The sequence below is a fragment of the Anguilla anguilla genome, chromosome 9, assembly GCF_013347855.1.
Source record: "Anguilla anguilla isolate fAngAng1 chromosome 9, fAngAng1.pri, whole genome shotgun sequence".
Taxonomy (NCBI): Eukaryota; Metazoa; Chordata; class Actinopteri; order Anguilliformes; family Anguillidae; genus Anguilla; species Anguilla anguilla.
In genome coordinates this window covers 25,718,318-25,734,266 of record NC_049209.1, presented here as the reverse complement: position 1 = coordinate 25,734,266, position 15,949 = coordinate 25,718,318, and the positions used below count along the sequence as shown (strand labels likewise).

Genomic DNA, 15,949 nt, shown 5'->3' with positions numbered 1-15,949 from the left:
CTTTTATAGACCTAAGTCAGCAGTCCAGACCATATGAACGCTCTGACTCTGGCAGGAAGGTGCAGCGAGAGGGGAGAGGTACATACATGTTTCAGGTTTCTTGATTTGGTAAGAAAAACCATGATCGGGGGGGGAGGGGGGGGCAACGTGTACTCAGGACAGAAATGCAGAGCACTGCAACTCTGGGAAGCAAGAAATAGGTCAGTTGCACATTAAAAGAAGGCAACTGGATTTGTGTAACGTGTGTGTGTGTGTGTGTGTGTGTGTGTGTGTGAGTGTGTGTGTGTGTGTGTGTGTGCGTGTGTATGTGTGTGTGTGCACGTGTGTATGTGAATATGTGTGTGTTTAATTTCTTTCAATATCCTGAGTTCCTACAATACACTCATCTTTTCTGCCAGTTCAGTCTTAAGGCCTGTTCTGCCTCCACTCAGCTGAAAACACAAAGGAATCTTCTGTGTTCGACTGTGTGGAGGAAAACCGCTCGAGGGACATGCTGAAGTATACCACCAGCTTCCCTCCAATCTGAACCGGCCCCAAACATCCAAAACACACGGCGTCCTCTGCAGCAAACATTCGCTCATCTCACCGTCTTTACCCAGTCTTCCTATCACATTTTAGATCAGGGTTTGAGGAAGATGATAGGGTTTTTTTTACACATTTTTTTTATAAAACTGCTAGGCACTGCTGAATTTCCAAGGCTTTTTCGTCACAGATCAAAAAGCAAAAAAAAAAAGTCGCTGCTCTCCCACAGACCAAAAACACGTCTGCATTTCTGACCAAATAAATAAACGGTTCAAAAATGAGAATGACTGCCAGCGATTCCCTTTCCGGCCTGCTGACACAACCTGTCCCGCTCACTCAAAAAACGGACCTGCTGCAAGGAGACCACAAGAACAAGTCAGAAGGCAGTCCTAGCTGAAAGAGTCCTTTCCTGCTCTGAACCCTCCCACCCTCCCCCACCCCCCTAACCCCCACCGACCTCCAGAACGTGGAACAAACCGCACCCCTCTCAGGCAATGATCTTCTGGGGAATATCTATGGAGGCCTTGAGGAAGATGGCGTTGTCCCGGATGTAGTTCCTCTTCTTGATCTCCTCGTGGGAGATGAACTTGGGGTAGCCAAAGCCGAGCGTGCTCTCGTCCAGCGAGTTGCGGGCGGTGGAGCTGGGCTTCTGGAAGTTCTTCCAGTTGGGGTCGGGGTTGAAGGTCTCCGTGATGTGCTGGGGCTTGGAGAGCGAAGGGTCGCTCTGGTCCAGGATGGAGAAGGTCACCTTGTAGGAGAAGGGCCACTCCAGCAGGCTGTCGTACTCGCCCGGCAGCACCCGGATGTAGATGGACAGGTGGGTGCCCTCACCGCTGCCGTTGCCGTTGAGGAAGGCCGACACCTGGAGCCGGTAGCCGTAGCGGTGCGAGTAGAAGGGCGGGCTGAACAGCTCGTGGTTGCTGCGCAGCTTGGACTCCTGCAGCCGGCGGGAGTAGTCGGCCAGCTTCCAGATGAGGACGCCATCCTGACTGACGGACAGCTCCTCCAGCTCCCGCCGGAGCTCCAGGATCTCCTGCCGCTGCCGGGTCACCAGGTTGCACATCATAGTCAGGTGGGACTTGGTGGTGTCGTCCAGGTGGCGGCTGATAGCCAGCTTGGGGCACTGCCGTAGATGGAGGGAAAAGAGTAAAACGTTGTCATTGTCTAGTTTGGAAGAGAGCCTATGCCTATGCCTATGTGCTTGTGTTCTTGTGTAGACTGTGGTCCTAAACAAAGTGTGCATTAGCCCACTCACAGCAGGGGCCACTACACAGTTAGCCCCTATGCTAATGGATAGGCAGTAAGCACCTAGGCTCTTTCAGTTCTTTATATCTTCAAGGCTAAGCTGTGCTCACTACCAGTCCTGATGTTCACAAGTCGTGCTCATACAGACATGAGTAGGAGGAAGACTCTTCATGTGCAGCGCAACAGGAGGACTTGTGGCTAACTGACCGGCCACTGGGGGTTGATGGTGTGCGAGAAGTCAGAAAGGAAAACTACCCTTGAGGGAAACACTCGTTGGGCAATGCTAGAGCTAATTGTACCTCACCCTGAGGGGTTGATATCAGATTGAGGGGCCTATCCACACACTGGAACAGTGCCTTAACAGGATTAGCTATCCAGCAGCCCCTTATTTGTCCATTTTTATCGATGTGAGGACAAATTCTGGAGCCTGAAACATACTGATCTGCCATGAGAAGCTCATTAAAAGATCTGAATGTTTGGCACAGCGCTGCTGGCCATCTTTTGTTCTCTTGGACGATGCAGTGAAATTCCGGATGTCTGCTCCGTACGTTTGCAATTGTACTCGTCCTCCACATCCTCCCGTTTTTGACAGGGGACAGGAAGAGGCCGGCGCTCAGAGAGCGAATCGCGCAAACCAAACAGCAAAAACACATGTTCCACAACAGCCGAGTTTACAGTGGACATGAAAGGTTCTGGGACGAGGCCGCGGCAGGAAGTGTGCTTCTGGTTAAGGCTGGGCTCCCAGGCACCGCGTGGGAGGTGACCGCGCGTGATTACAGGGAGGCTCGGGACAGTTTGGAGCGCATGGAAAATAAACGCCGGGGAGGGAGGAATGAAACAAAAGACAGTAAAGCAAGTGGAAAAAGCAAAGCTGGCGTGTACACACATTCATCAGAGCGCTGCATAAACAGGGGATACTTCTAAACCGAGAGAGAGACAGAAAGAAAGGGACAGGGGAGGAAGACACAAGGGGAGAAGGGCAGAGGAAAAAGGAGAAAGAGACCAGAAGATGGGGGGATGATACAGAGAGGGAAGGAGAGAGGGGGTGGAAAGAAAGAGGCAGAGGGTGAGGAGAAAGAAAGGAAGAAGGAAGGAGAGCAGGAGAGAAAAAGAGGGAGAAAGGTAGGGGATAAGGGCAGATAGAGAAGAGAGACAGAAGCAGGAGGTGAAGGAGAATGAAAGGGAGGGAGAGAAAGACAGGGAGAAAGGATAAGGGAAGACAGAGGAGAGAGAGGCAGAGGGAGACAGAGGGAGAGAGAGGCAGAAGGAGACAGAGAGAGAGAGGCAGAGGGAGACAGAGAGAGAGAGGCAGAGGGAGACAGAGAGAGAGAGGCAGAGGGAGACAGAGAGAGAGGCAGAGGGAGAAAGAGAGAGAATGGCAGAGGGAGACACAGGGAGAGAGAGGCAGAGGGAGACAGAGAGAGAGAGGCAGAGGGAGAAAGAGAGAGAATGGCAGAGGGAGACACAGGGAGAGAGAGGCAGAGGGAGACAGAGAGAGAGAGGCAGAGGGAGACAGAGAGAGAATGGCAGAGGGAGACACAGGGAGAGAGAGACAGAGGGAGACACAGGGAGAGAGAGCCAGAGGGAGACAGAGAGAGAGGGGGGTGGGGCCTGAGGTTTACCCTGTGTTTGCAGCCGGCGTCCTTAAAGGGACAGAGCACCAGGGCGCTGCAGCAGCTCTCCTTCACGTGGGCGGCCAGGTCCTCCCGGGCGATGTTGGGCGTGCCGCACTGGTTGGGGCACTGCACCGGGAAGCGCGGGCAGTGGTACTGGTGGTTCTGCGGGAGGACACGCATGAATCAATATGTGCACCAAAAATGGTTTATTTCCATTTTTAGTCAGCATCCCAAACCACGGTTTTGAATCCACAATTAAATACTGTTCATGCTTGGCAAACAGCATGCCCTAATGAAAAAAAAATCAGGGCTTTTACAACAATTTAAGAAATGAAATACAAAAGTTTCAAAAGACATATTATGCAACAAAAGTGACAAGAACTGATACACTTGTAAAGTATACTTGTAACCAAAAACGCATAAAACCTTCTTTCTTTCCGGTTTCCTTTGAGTGGCTGTGAGAAGCGTGCACAAGTAGCGTCTCAGTGTCTGAGTGTCAGCTGAGCGTGATGAATAAAGGCAGTGTGTAACTGGCCAGTGGAGGATTAAAACTTCCCTGTGAGAGGCTGCAAAAGCAGCCAGCGTAATGAAAGGGTGTTGGCAGGGTGGCACAGAGCCCTGGTACTGTATATACGGGGCGGTCCGGATGCAGGTGCTGCCGCGGGGGGCACTGCCAGCCCGCGGCGGCAGGCTGGCACGGTGCTGCGGGGTGGTGAATGGCACCGTTCAGGCAGGCTCGGGCCTAGTGCCACCTGTCTCTGCGGAGCCTGAATGCCACCCTTCATAGGGCTGGGGGAACACTGGCTCCTTATTACACCGCACAGACAAGCGAGCTCTCACTGCAGCACACTGACACCTCAGATCCACAGGGCCTGTGTTCTGAACACAGTGAGGAAGACCACACGGGAGGGAGGGAACCCCTTACACACACATACATGCACACACAGGCACACAAAGACACACATACACACACTTTGTGCCAGAGTAAGAACCAGCCCTGCCCGGACCCGCGATATCACAGGAAATATTAAAAACATTTTCGGGGCTGAAGAACAGCCCCCGGGCCCACGCAGAAACCCCCACGGGCAGGCCGCGGACGCGGGCGAGTACAGGGGGCTCACCTGGATGGTGTCGAATACAAACTCCTTGCCGCAGTACTTGCAGGGCTGCGTGCGTTTGGGGCACTCAGCCACGCTGTGCTGGGCCAGCAGCCTACGCATCATACGAGCCCCACACTTATTCTCACAGTACACACTCTCCTGGGGGCAGATACCCTGGTGGTTCTGAGAGAGAGAGATGAGGAGAGAGAGGGGGAGGAAGAGAGAGACAGAAAGCGAGGGAGAGGGAGAGAGAGAGAGAGGGAGATACTGTAAGTGGACAGGCCAGCTGAGGTACGGCCCGTACCAGGGTCAGTGCAAGCCTACATCTTTCAGTCTTTAAGAGTTCCTCTCGTGGATCAGCTGAGGTTAAGGGCCACAGTAAAGGATATGTCAGAATCCATCCTAGGGATCAAATCCACCTCTGCCACATTTTCCTCCTCATTTCACATGCAGAGAACAACTACAAATGTGCAGTGCACTTCAATCCCTGCAAAGCACTCTAATCACCATAAATGTAAAAATATGGAACAAGAGAGCCACTAAAAAACAGGAAGTCAGGTTACAATATGTACTATGCGACAAAACCGAATTACTTGACTTTACAGTGTATATACCAGCGTGCATAAACTGTTTGCCTCCAGAACACATGCACCATGCACATAAAACAACAGATTATAATGCATTAACAAGATCATACACAGCATTAAAGACTGCTGCATTTACGCTATGCGCCACATCATTTATATACATGAAAAGGCTTGTGGCCGGAGGCAGCTTTTTCCTAAGAGCGTGCAGCAGTGGGCCTGCTGAGTTTCCTCATTACTGCCAGAGCCCTGAAGGCCTGCACGTGATTACAGCAGCAAGCTGAGACACAAAAGAGTGCTGTGGGTGAGACACTGGCTCCCAGCCTCCTCCCTCTCTCTCACTCACTGCTCCCGCGATAGATACACCTCAGTAACCAAAAGGCCACTGAATTAGCCCGCCCGTCGTGCTGGGCGACTCTCCCACAGGCTGAATGGCCGTGTTGGATTAAGCACACGGGCTACTCTCGATATTTTTAAAACGTTATTACCAACAGCACGTCCTGCTGAAGTCAGGACGGTGGAGCTGCTCTCTCTCTTCGGCCGAAGACTAAAAACACACCTGCTTACTCTGCATCTTGGCTCAGCTAACGCTGTACTCATCGCATTTATTATCGGCATATCTACTCTACATCTATCATTATACGTAGAGTATACATCTTAAATCTCCCCTCTTGCAGCGAATAGGGCGCTTAACGTTATTTTGTAAGGAAATGTTCTGGCAACTGTTACCAGTCTGGATGGTTTGGCATCTGTTCCGCTTGTTGCCTGAACCCTGGTGTGAGCACTTTTCTGAGTCGCTCAGGATACACGGGTCTGCTTAAACGCGTAGCGGTGTCGGCCCCCTTCCGGCTTTGCCGGCGCGGTGACGGGCGACGCCGGCGCTCACCTCGTAGGCCTCGCCCGTGAACTCGTTGCCGCAGAACTCGCATTTGACCTTGCGCTTGACGCAGTCGTACTGAAGGTGGTCGGGCAGGTCGCGGCGCGTCAGCTTGGCCGAGCAGCGGTTGGGGCAGGGGATGACGTTGAAGGCGCAGGTGGAGAAGTGGCCCTGGAAAAGAGAGGAGAGAGAGTGAGAGAGAGAGAGAGAGAGAGAGAGAAACTCAGAGACCACACCACGAACACAGGAAACATATGACTGACAGACAATCATACTCAACAATACAAGGGATCATGGGTAGAAAAGATATCCAGGCCAGCAATGGCACAATTCCTAGCCTGCTGGTCCAAAGCATAGAATCAATGGAAACAAGCCTGAGGACACACTAGACCAGCACGGATGGCTGGGGTGGCAACGCTGAAGGAAAACCCAGCTAGCCCACATTGTCATCCTCACGCCCTCTAGCCCACAGCGTGCTGCCGGGCACGGAGCAGTACCTGCAGCTGCTTCATCTGGCCCGTCCAGCGGCAGCCCTCCTCGCTGTGGATGCAGCGGATGGCCAGCAACAGGATCTGCTGCTCCAGCTCTGGGTCAGGGTAGATCTGCAGGGGACAGTGATGGAGACAGCAGGTTAGCTTCTGTCTCTCTGTGAGGAACAACACTGTTAGCCTGAGGGTCTCTCTGTGAGGAACAGCACTGTTAGCCTCAGAGTCTCTCTGTGAGGAACAGCACTGTTAGCCTGTGAGTCTCTGTGAGGAACAGCACTGTTAGCCTGAGGGTCTCTCTGTGAGGAACAACACTGTTAGCCTGAGGGTCTCTCTGTGAGGAACAACACTGTTAGCCTGAGGGTCTCTCTGTGAGGAACAGCACTGTTAGCCTCAGAGTCTCTCTGTGAGGAACAGCACTGTTAGCCTGTGAGTCTCTGTGAGGAACAGCACTGTTAGCCTGTGAGTCTCTCTGTGAGGAACAGCACTGTTAGCCTGTGAGTCTCTCTGTGAGGAACAACACTGTTAGCCTGTGAGTCTCTCTGTGAGGAACAGCACTGTTAGCCTGTGAGTCTCTCTGTGAGGAACAGCACTGTTAGCCTGTGAGTCTCTCTGTGAGGAACAGCACTGTTAGCCTCAGAGTCTCTCTGTGAGGAACAGCACTGTTAGCCTGTGAGTCTCTGTGAGGAACAGCACTGTTAGCCTGTGAGTCTCTCTGTGCCGAGGGGTCCTATGTTTTTTCATGTTTTTTGACATTTAATGTTATTGGCGCTCACTAACATTAAAACAAAATAACAACAATAATCATTGTACCACAACTAATAACTAATAAAGAATCGAGAAATCAACCAAATTGTATTTATATAGCACATTTTACATGAATTTTCACCAAGTACTTCACAGTATACCCCAGCAATACACTTCTCTAACACAGCGTAGAGTGGGTGCCAAATATTGACCTTGGTACTAAAAGCAAAATGGAAGGACTGAATGTGTGAATAAATTGATAGCACACAACTGAAGAACACAAACAGGTAATTCCTCTCTGAAATTATGCGTAAGCCTATGTGAGCAAACAAACTAGACCGGGGAGAATTCATTTGCATTACAAGGCCACAAATTACTGACCTCAGACCAAAACCGAAAGTTCTGATTACTGTAAACACGAGTACAGTGCCTGCAGTTCAAACATGCAGATGGCATGAAGGCTCCAAACCTTTCATCGAGCAGACGTTAGACCTGAGGTGCATACTAACGTAATGATCGTGACAGATTATGCTACAAACCCCCGTTCTTTCACCACCACCACCACCGTGAGCGCGTTCACAAAAATGCAGCTTCATTCCGAACGCAGGCAGTCAGCCTGTTTTCCGCATTTTTTCCCCCCCTCTTCCCTCCCAAAATCAGGTTTAGGAGCAAAGATGGAAAACAAGCCAAAGAGTTTAACCGCAGTGACTCGGGAGTCCTTTTCTGGAGCAGCTGAGTATTAAACCACATGGAGTAGAGCACACATCCAGCGGCCCAGGGGACGTGACTGCAGGACGGAGCCACTCTGTCGTTAGCAGATCAGCCTAATGCTCCTGCGGTATTTGCGCCTGTAATGAAGTCATCGAAGATCTGAGAGAGGCTTTGATTTGTTCTGCTAAGCTGCATGCGGCACACGCTAGTCAGTTTTTCGGTTTTTCCAGCGAGGGGAGGTAGGAAAGACCCGGCCTTCGTTCCGTATTAGCAGCCAAATTTCAGAAGGGGAAATAAACAGCTGCGTGTACACAGCGTGTACAAATGCTCTCTGACTGCTTGGCTCCAGCGCTGTCTTTCTGGCTTTGTCATCTCGGGTTGAGTCACCCCCCCCCCCACTCTCGCCCAGGCTTCCCCCGCGCCCAGCCCACAGCGGGTCTGTTCCCGGGTGCTGCTTAATTAGCGGTGTTCTGAGGGCGGGGGTGGAGGCTCGGGGGGAGGAGCTCGATCTGAGCGCGCTCGTGTGCGGGGCAGGAAAAGCGGACATCTGGAGCTGCGGAGAAGCTCGGAGCGGGGGGGGGGAGGGGGGTCCACACAGTTAGGGGTTGTGGGACACGTCCGGAGATGAAAGCTCCGGTCTCCAGGGTAGGGGGGTTTGCGCGTGGGGGCGGACTTCCTGAATAAATGCGGTGCCAAGCAGTATCAATGGGAGTCCTCATGAGATGGCAATACTACTGCGGTGCTTTCTTAAACACCTGCTGGCCGACCGCGCTGACGGACACGAGGGCAGGAAGTGTAGGTGGGAGACGGGGGAAGCGGGTGAGGGTGAGGGTGTGTGTGTGTGTGTGTGTGTGTGTGTGTGTGTGTATGTGTGCGTGACACACAGACGCAGGTAGGAGAGCAGGCCTCCTTCCGCTGTTCTTACCTTGGCATAGTCCAAGGGCAACTGGTCCTCTGGACACTTAAAGACCCCCTCACTGCAAAAACAGAACAGGGAGAAGATACATTACTTATAGCAGCCAATGTAGGAATAACGCTGCAGTCAAAGCACCAGCACAGGCTGGATTCAGTTCACTCCTGCAAACAACGCCTCAAAAATAATTGCGATGGGCATTAAAATTGATCATCAGGGGGTAAAGGGTGTTTAGGGGGAACGTGTTCACCCGGAGCCCCTTCTAACCAGCGGCAGTTTATCCAACAACTCTGAGTGGAGGGGAACTCCACCTCCTCCTCATAAACCAGGCCCATCCTGCTCCGCTGACTAGATGACTTTTTCTGGGCCATTGGCTCTAACACTTCTGCCCTTTCCTCTCCCCTCACCTTGTCTATGAATTTATTTCCACAATTACAGCTTTTACAATTGGAAAAAGAAAAAGACAGCCAACCTGGTTCTGCCATCATCGATAGATAAAAGGCTCTCTATCTACCTGTCTCTCTCTCTTACCCTTTCTCTCTCTTACCCTCCACTTTTCTCTCCCCCCCTCTTTCTCTCCCTCTCTCTCTTCCTCTCGTTCTCTAAAGAGCGAGCGGAAAAAGGCAGCGCTAACTGGACTGCAGCTATCTTTCAAAGAGCGTGGCGGTTTGGTTAATGTTCTCTGCACTTGCTCTGAAAGCATTGATTTCTTATTTGTCCGCGGGAGCGGCGGGGCTGTCTGTCGAGGCCAGCGGCTCCCCAGATATCCCCTCTCGTCTGCCGCACGACAGCAGATCTCGTTCTCTCACCAAAGTGGATTAAGGACACCAAAACAATTTTTTTCCCCTGTTTTTTTCCAGCAGTGTTTTACGCTCTTCAAAGATCCCTTCTGACTTCTGAACGCAAAACGCTATAACTGGCACTACGGCCATGAGACCGTAAAACAGACGGCGCGTGAGTTGCCACGGTGATATTATGGGATTTAGCAAAAGCTTATCCCAAGCAACATAGAAAAGCGAGCAGATAAATCTTAACGCAAGGAGCACAAGCCGTCAGTGAATCTGCTATCACTGTTCCTACCCCTCTTTTAATTTCACTAACCAAAGAACAACGGGCTTTTCACTGCCACGGACACGTAGTGAGCGATACAGATCTCATAACTGCGCACAGATCGCACACAACGCTGTTTTGACATGCCGTAAATTCCACTGACTTGCAAGGAAATATGTCTGCAACTTTGGGGAAACAGGCAAATGAAGAGGATCCAGGCAGTTAAAATGGCTTGAAATCGCGTTGAAGGCCTGCATGTAGGCGTATATTTTAGTAGAATGTATATCCATATGTATTTATAATATCAACACATTTTTTTCATTTGGATGACTAAGAATCTCTGCTTTCATAGCCACAAATAGCGCTACAGCACTACAAATAGTCCATTGGAGACCACAATCTGCACAAACCAACACAAAAGAAAACAATAACGGCGATTATTCTATGTATTTAACATGATATACAATATTAATGACGTGAAAATGTTTTTTTGTACTCAGTATTACACCTTGCCCTAAAACGAGGGCACGTGCATAATTAATGACCCATATGTTAGGGCATTTCCTGTGTTATAGGTCACCTCATTTACTCCAAAACAATGAATAATATTTTAATGATTCTTAAGTACTGGAAACCTAAGCTCATATCAGATGTCTAAGAAGGTCTTCAGCCTCCCTTTTAAAAAAAAAAAAAAACAATAAATATCCCAATTGTTTGTTTGGAGGGTAACAGCTGACCCCCATACAGAGGAGAGGGAGGAGATCAATGGAGAGTCCGGCTCAGAGGCCTCGTTCACAGCACGTATCTGCCCCCGAGCGCTCGGCTCCGCAGACCAGACAAAGGCTGCTGGGACGGGGGGGTACACAGGGTCCTTTTTTACACAGGGTCCTTTACTGTCAGATTCCCCCTTTCTCCCGACATCACAAGGGTGAAGCCCCAGGCCAAGGGGATGCAGACTGGAAGAACACCCCCCCCCCCCCCCCCCCCCCGGCCCCCAGCAGCAAAGCGGAGCGCGTCTGGAACATGGATGCTGTCGTGAAATATTAACCAAGGTAAATAATGGATGAGGCTGGAGCTGCTGGTACACTGTGGGTTTGCAGGAGGGGGTGGAGTGAGGGGGTCAGTCAGAGACAGACCGTGCAAAAAAGGTACAGACAGAACAAGGACAGAGACAGAGAGAACGGCTCTGGAAGAGAGAGATGCCCGCGTGTGTTACGCTGCTGTGGCTTTTGGGACTGGTGGGGGGGGGGGGGGGGGGGGCTTAGTCTGATGACACAAAAGCCTTAGGCCAAAAACTCCAACCGTAACCAGGTAGCTGCAAAAGCTCTGCTTTTCAGTGCTTTCACAATGGCCTGTGTGTGTGTGTGTGTGTGCCTGTGTGTTTTATTGTGTGTGTATATGTGTGACCAAAATAACTGCATGCAAATTAGTTACTGCTCTCCGGTTCCAAGAAAACAGGAATAACTGGTTTTCAGTTTCATCCCATGAGCCTGACAGCCTTCTGTGTGTAAGGAGGGGGGGGTTCTGGGTAGGGATTTCAGCGAAGGACAATGGCTGACCTCTCTGCCCAAACTCCATAAATAGATTAGCGAAATCAAAGGCTGGTGAATGTGGAAGGAGGCCAGCGCTACCCCCACAGGCAGAGGGACCACAGAGCTCCCATTTACATCCCCGACCTCTTAATCGGCAGGAACGCACAGTCAGGTACAGCAGAGGAGCATGTGACCAGTCACATGAGCTGAGCTCCACTATCCCGGCTCCACTATCCTGTCCCCTTGAAAAGCAGGCCGGACGGCCAAACAGAAACAGAGAATTGCTGGCGATGTCACTTCCTTAGCAGGAACCAGAAAGGCTAAAAACCGGTCGAGCCAACGTGACTGAATGCTCCAGGACCGAAGCATTACAAAACTGATATAGTCGTTAAGATGTTGACATGATAGCAACGGAAAAAACCCATTTCCTTCTGATAAAGCACTAAACCGAAAGTTGGATTCCTTGAAACCTGCCCCATTCAAGCAACACAACGTTACGTTATACAAAAATTATACTGTTAATGTGACTAATATGGCTACTACACACAGTCTATTTGCATAGAGAAAGACGCACGCCCATGTTTTGACGGCTCCTTGGCTCGTAGGATTCCCTTACGAGCTCCCAGACCCTGAGGAGGGGCAGACGGAGTGATCTCCAGGACGACGGGGACATCGGGGGGGGGAGCGCCCCGTCTGTCAGTCTCACTTACGGATTGCCGGGGGGTGACTCAGCTCCCTCCCGCAGACGCAGTCCCGGCTGGTTAGCACAGCGTTAATAACACGACCCGACACGTTTCCCTCCCCCCTCCCATGCTGGCTCACCGATACCCTTCACCCTATTGTGACATCCTCATATAAAAGGCAAAAAACGAGTGCATAAGGGGAGAAAAGAGCAGGGCGGGGGTAGAACACAATAAAAGCTGTACGTTTGTTGGCTGTAAAAGGCAGTTGTTCCAGACCCGGGGGGTGACCTTTGACACCCCCCCGCCCCCCCCCCCCCCAAGTTGCAGTCTCCAAATCGACGCCTTCCTCTCAATTTCTTCACAACAATCAGCGTGACGGCACCAAAGACACCTCACAGAGGCTTGGTACGCAGTCGAATGGCGAGCACAGCAAACCAATGAGAATCCAGCGCTCCCGCCATTTCCGTGAACTGCCTTTGTTATGGTTTTGCTGCCATTGTACGTTATTGTTATGCCCTTTAGGTTTCACAGTCCTTGATCGTATAGATTTGCCCTGCATTTCTCCATCAACCCTACTGGAAGAGAAGTTCAACTGGACGAAAGTCTGTCCAAGTAAACAAACAATGAGCAGACTACTGCAAGGCCAAATCACCCACTTCCTCCTGACAGAGGTGAGTGTACAGAGTCAGAGAGGCGGGGAGCGCTGAGGTATAGTCTATGGGAAAGACCGCTGGGGCCCATTAGGGCGGTGGGGCAGAAACGCTACAACGGCTGATGAGCGCGGTTACTATTACCCCTGGAAGGCCTCAGGGGAGAGTCTCTGCCAGCCTTTCTGTGTCGGCGAGCTCCGCAGACGTCACGAGGCCCACTGCCCTCCTTGTGCCCGCGGGACCGGCGGAGGGGCCCGGCCGCTAACCGCACGCGCCCGAGGGGCCCCCCCGAGGCGCTGCGCCGCGCCGTATCGTCTGCGTCGGACCGCCATCCAGGTCAGACGATCGGCCAAATCTGCTTAGCGCTAATTAGGGGCAGACCTCCCACGTGGGCAAAATGGCTTACGCTTCATCAGCTCTTTCCCCCGCACCCCCCTCCCCAACCCACAACAGCCCCCCCAAACCCCAAGCGCAGATTAAAGGGGCTTCAATTTCCACACTGACATTGAAGATGCCACAATAATGCAATGTCACTTTATTAATAACTCCTGAAGTGGGGGGGTTGGGCATAAGGAGGCAGATCCAAGCCTGGCTCAGATTATCGTTGATTGTGAGTCCTAAATATGTGCGAGTGCAGTACTGGATGATTGCACATAAGCCACGTCTCCACTGACCCACCTTCACTGTAGGTCAGCCGTGCTGCTGCAAACTGACCAGGGCCAGACGGCAACTATTTTGGTCAAACCCAGCTTCCATAGTATTCTGGCCTAGAGCCCAGACGAATTAAACACACTTACCCAAAGTGAAATAACACAGCCAGAGGATTTTTCCAATGCTAACACTGAGATGGAAGAAGGCCTCAGACAGGCATGGTTTCAGCACCGGCCTCAAACAGTAAAATGTCTGCAGTACATCCATACATTAGAAACAGACTATGGGTCTTGCTGTGAGTACCAAGGTTTCACATAAACCTCACTCAGTATGCGTACGGTCCATGCCTGTGCCTTTAACATCACTTCTGTTCTTTTCACCGTCTCCTTCTTTCTGTTCCCAAGGTCTCTGTCTCTCTGCGCTAAACCTTTGCCACTTATCTAGATCCGTCCTGCAGCCCTCTGATTTTCCTCCTTTGGTGGTGAAACCCATTGAACTCGTGAAACAAAGGCAACCTTTCAGTAAATCCTCCCCACTTCCTACGCGGGATTCCTGGATTTCCATGTTCCTGCGGTGCTGGGCTCTTGAGTGTCGGGAGAACACAGGAAATCTCATTTGGTCTTGGGAGATGCTCCTTAATCAGCCTAATCCAGCTGTGCGTGTGTGCGCGTAGTGTGCGTGTGCTGTTCAGCACTCACGTCTTACGCGCCCTCTCTCTCCCTCCTGTTTCTCACAACAGTACAGCAGCCGTCATGAAGTGCAGCCCACCAACGTGAGCCGTGCACTTCCATAATGGCCCCAAACTTCAGCTGCGTTCCTCCATTGACATGCAGACTGAACGCTAAACAATGGACATCGTCTGACATCACAATTACAGCATGCATTCTGAGTCGAGTATTGGCGACGAGGTCACCGTTAGATGGGATGCGTGTGACCGGAGGAGTCCGGATGATACCCTTCATTGTAGCTCAGTGATAAACAGCCGGTTGCATCTGAGCTTAAAAAATAAAAAAAGCCCAAGAGAATTCTGCTAGAATGGGAGATCAAAGCTGGTGGGTGGGGCCAGGGGGGAAGTGCAACTTCAAACCAAAACTGAAAGCTTATTTGTAGTCTTTCAAAAAGGAAACAACACCAAATCGGTTCAAAGCGACACTTCAAATGAAGGACGCAGCGCTTAGCAACAGCAGAGAGGTTTGCGGCGGTTCGTCCCCGGATGGCGGAGCGTTACCGTGAGAACGAGAATGACAGGTGAAGGCAGGTTCACAGAGCTGGGTTGAGAAAGGAAGGGGGTTGACCAAAAGAACACAACACCGTGGGGAAGACACGGATATCCCCACACTACCGCTTCCCAAGTTTCAGTGAAACCGCAATCACTTTTCCCTGCCCATCTGTCTCTGCGGCTGACAGAGTGCCTTTCCGTCTCCCTACATGACCTCGCGGGACCAGCCCTCAGCGGATGAACCCTTTCCGGAACGTCCTGCAAACGCACGGGCATGGAAACGTCTCCTAAAAGCACCGCAGCCGAATCGGCCAACTAGAGGCCAACGGCAGCCGAGTCCCTGTCTTTCACAGGGGAGTCTGTGATATTCATAAGAATAATAAACTATGAAGTGCGGGTCCTTCCGGAAGCTTCTGCCCTGAAATGGCTAATGAGAGTGAAAAGAAGGATCCTCGATCTCTCTCGTCAGTGACGCCCGGCTGGAATGCTCGGCGACCCATCGGGTGAGGCAGCGGATTTCGTAACCGAGCCCGGAGCAGCTCGATTCGACACGGGCCGCAGGCGTTGGCCAATCAGACTCCTCTCCAGGGTGAATCCAACACGGCCATCTGAAGCCAGGGAAAGGAAACGTGAGCCGTGTCAGGCCTGCGTGTGCTTTGAGCCACCCTCCATCTGTAGAGCCGGCTAACTTTCAGGCCTGAGGGCTACGACACGTCAAGTTGACTGGGCTCCGTAATGAGGCCGTCTGGATCTTGACCGGTCAAATGAAATAGGGCAGTTAGAATTGAACAGGAGATTATAGAACCCATCTGCCAGACTTCAAATGAATGCTTGCCACACACCTGAGCCAAACACAGACATGTGGCACACGTGGGTACTGATGTGCGCCTAAAATGGGAGCGAGAGACACCAATCCAGATTCTGCACTAGGTGGCCTTAGTGTCATTGTGCTTTTGTTCTGGGACAAAAGAAATTAAACATTTTGAACAGATGATAAGGACCAGTCGCTGGTGGGTGTGACTGAAATCCACGAAGAGCAACCTCAGTACAAAAAGAAATGCTATATGAACAGAGGGACAAAGTCAAATGCTTAATGACAGAATAAAGAAAGTTCTGGAAGCGCTCCTAATTAGGCTACATGTGGCTTTCACATTCATTCAGCATTGAAAGAAATAGTAATACCACAGCACGATAGGCCCAGTCAGGACTGTGTGGGCAGGTGTAGTACTCAGACCTAAATGATGCTAAAGTGCTCATTTATCCAAATGAGCAGGCAGTCAAAGGCTTGGTGTACAGCAAGCCTGAAGGAGCAGAGATTTTGGGTGGGGTGGTAGACACTCATGGGTGGATGGAAAACTCCCATG

The 15,949-nt window shown here is 51.3% G+C and overlaps 1 protein-coding gene across 1 annotated transcript in view; it reads right to left on the bottom strand.

Annotated features, from left to right (window-relative positions):
• Positions 1 to 957: 957 nt before the first annotated feature.
• Positions 958 to 15,949, bottom strand: part of LOC118236618 (TNF receptor-associated factor 4-like) — a 36,170-nt gene continuing 21,178 nt past the window's right edge. The window contains exons 2-7 of the mRNA XM_035435127.1: positions 8,813 to 8,864; positions 6,442 to 6,546; positions 5,954 to 6,115; positions 4,505 to 4,666; positions 3,390 to 3,545; positions 958 to 1,645 (exon numbers count right to left, since the gene is read on the bottom strand). Of these exons, the coding sequence (XP_035291018.1) occupies positions 1,010 to 1,645; positions 3,390 to 3,545; positions 4,505 to 4,666; positions 5,954 to 6,115; positions 6,442 to 6,546; positions 8,813 to 8,864 (1,273 nt within the window). The 3' untranslated portion in view covers positions 958 to 1,009. The remainder of the gene's footprint in view (positions 1,646 to 3,389; positions 3,546 to 4,504; positions 4,667 to 5,953; positions 6,116 to 6,441; positions 6,547 to 8,812; positions 8,865 to 15,949) is intronic.